Source organism: Temnothorax longispinosus, unplaced genomic scaffold, assembly GCF_030848805.1.
Source record: "Temnothorax longispinosus isolate EJ_2023e unplaced genomic scaffold, Tlon_JGU_v1 HiC_scaffold_376, whole genome shotgun sequence".
In the NCBI taxonomy this organism is placed as follows: Eukaryota; Metazoa; Arthropoda; class Insecta; order Hymenoptera; family Formicidae; genus Temnothorax; species Temnothorax longispinosus.
In genome coordinates this window covers 1-2,095 of record NW_027270205.1, presented here as the reverse complement: position 1 = coordinate 2,095, position 2,095 = coordinate 1, and the positions used below count along the sequence as shown (strand labels likewise).

Sequence of the window (2,095 nt, the reverse complement as noted above, 5' to 3'; positions counted from 1 at the left end):
AGTTCACAGAGGAAATTTTCAATGAGGGGTTGATTCTTCTTGAGGACAGGGCCGTATTCATAGTCCGTTCTTATATTTAAGATCGCCTTAAGTACCGTCTTAAGATGCCCTCTAGATTCATAGTCCAAAAAGAAGGCGGGATTTAAGCAAACTCTCAAGGCGTACCTTATTCAAGATGATCTTATTTGGGAATGTCTTCATGTGATTCATAAACACATCTAAGCATGAGCTTAAGGCTACCTTATTTATTGTGAATTCATAAAGTCATTTAAGATTGTCTTTGATACATATGTTGTTAAATAAGACTATCTTCGTCAAGTCATTATCACAGAGGACTTAAGCAAAGTGAAGTAAGTGAAAAGTGTGATAAAAGTGAATAATGGATTTGGAAAATCTTGTTATTCGTGAAATAAATTTATTTAATGAAGAAGAAAATGATGATGAAGAAATACTACGTGCGCCGAAACGATATATTCGTGATAACCAAAATCCATTTGAGTTCTTTAATGAACAAGAATTTAAAAAAAGATTTCGCTTTTCGAAGGACTCTGTAATTTTTGGTATTTTGCCACTAGTAGAAGAGGGATTGGCAAAAATCAATAACCGTGGTTTGCCAATCCCTCCTATTTTACAATTATTAATCTGCTTAAGATTTTATGCAACAGCAAGTTTTCAGGTTAGTTTTACACACTTTTTCGATAAGTATTTTTTCAATTTCTTTATTTCTTCAATATAATATAAGATACATAATATAAGGTATATAAGAATCTAGCATAAATTACAATTAATTTATTTATTTTAATTTTACAGCTTGTGATGGGTGATGTGATACAAATTTCACAGTCCTCGATATCAAGAATTATTTTTCGAGTTTCTTGTTTACTAGCAAGTAACATAAACAGATATATAAAAATGCCTACGTCTGATGAAGCACGCTCTGAAAATAAACGGTTATTCAAAGAGCTTGGACGTGGTCCTGGTGGTATCGGTCTTCCATCGATTGATGGAGCAATAGACTGTACTCATATTCGCTTAACGCATACAAATTTTCAAAATATTAATGAGATATATCGTAATAGAAAAAGATATTTTTCTTTAAATGTACAAGTATGCATTATAAATTAAACAATATAAATTAATATGCATTTGCATTAAAAATTAACATTTAATAATTTTGAGTTATATTACTGCATGTATGCAAGAACAAAAATATGGAAAATTTTAAATAAATATCAGTTATGTTTTAGACATAAACATATTATTTGTTTCTTTCCGTAATTGTTTTTTTATTTTTCAGGTTATTGTTGGACCGCGTACCGAAATATTAAACATTGTGCCGGAATGGCCAGGAAGTGAGCACGACAGTCGCATATTCCAAAACTCACGAATTTATATACAGTACAGACAACGCCAATTAGATGGAATACTCGTCGGTGATGGTGGATACCCCTCATTACCATTTTTGCTCACACCAATTAATAATCCCGTTACCAACGAAGAAATAAAGTTTGTATAATTCTATATATATATATTATTAAAATAATAATATTATACTAAACAGTTTACACAATAATCAAGCATTACAAAGAATATAGAATGATAAAGAAGAATAAGAATGCGAAAAAATAGAAGAAAAGCATAGACACACATATACATAAATAAAAATATATATAACAAATAAATATAATATGTAAATATATATAATATGCATAATACATATACATAAATAAAAATATATGAAAAAACTTATAACTTTGTATTTTTTCTTTTTCTACATAAGTATAACATTATTCTTGTTCTTTTTTTATTCTTATTCACTATATGACATTAAGAAAATTAAGATAATAATAAAATATAATTTATTAATGTCATACACACACACACACAAATGCAAAGAATTACACACATACACATATGTTGTGCCCCTTTTTTGGAAGAGGGACACTTGGGTTCTTTTTGGTCCACGGAGGATGCGGGATATTTATATAAATAAACGGCACTCTTGAATAAAATATAACTTTTAATAATCACTCTGCGTTACAATCGTTATTCGCGTTTGATGCCCGTTACTGCTCCCTGACTCCGATTGCCCTGT

At 29.6% G+C, this 2,095-nt stretch overlaps 1 protein-coding gene across 1 annotated transcript; it reads left to right on the top strand.

Annotated features, from left to right (window-relative positions):
- Positions 1-379: 379 nt before the first annotated feature.
- On the top strand, positions 380-1,572 carry LOC139824437 (putative nuclease HARBI1). Its single transcript, XM_071796972.1, has 3 exons — positions 380-676; positions 811-1,107; positions 1,298-1,572. The coding sequence occupies exons 1-3, from the start codon at positions 380-382 to the stop codon at positions 1,514-1,516; spliced, it is 813 nt and encodes a 270-aa protein (XP_071653073.1). The 3' UTR covers positions 1,517-1,572.
- The last annotated feature ends 523 nt before the right edge of the window (positions 1,573-2,095 follow it).

Coding starts and splice junctions, on each gene's coding strand:
- LOC139824437 (XM_071796972.1), top strand. CDS start 380: ATGGATTTGGAAAATCTTGTTATTCGTGAAATAAATTTATTTAATGAA. Junction 677..810: donor ATGCAACAGCAAGTTTTCAG/GTTAGTTTTACA, acceptor TTAATTTTACAG/CTTGTGATGGGTGATGTGAT. Junction 1,108..1,297: donor ATTTTTCTTTAAATGTACAA/GTATGCATTATA, acceptor TTTATTTTTCAG/GTTATTGTTGGACCGCGTAC.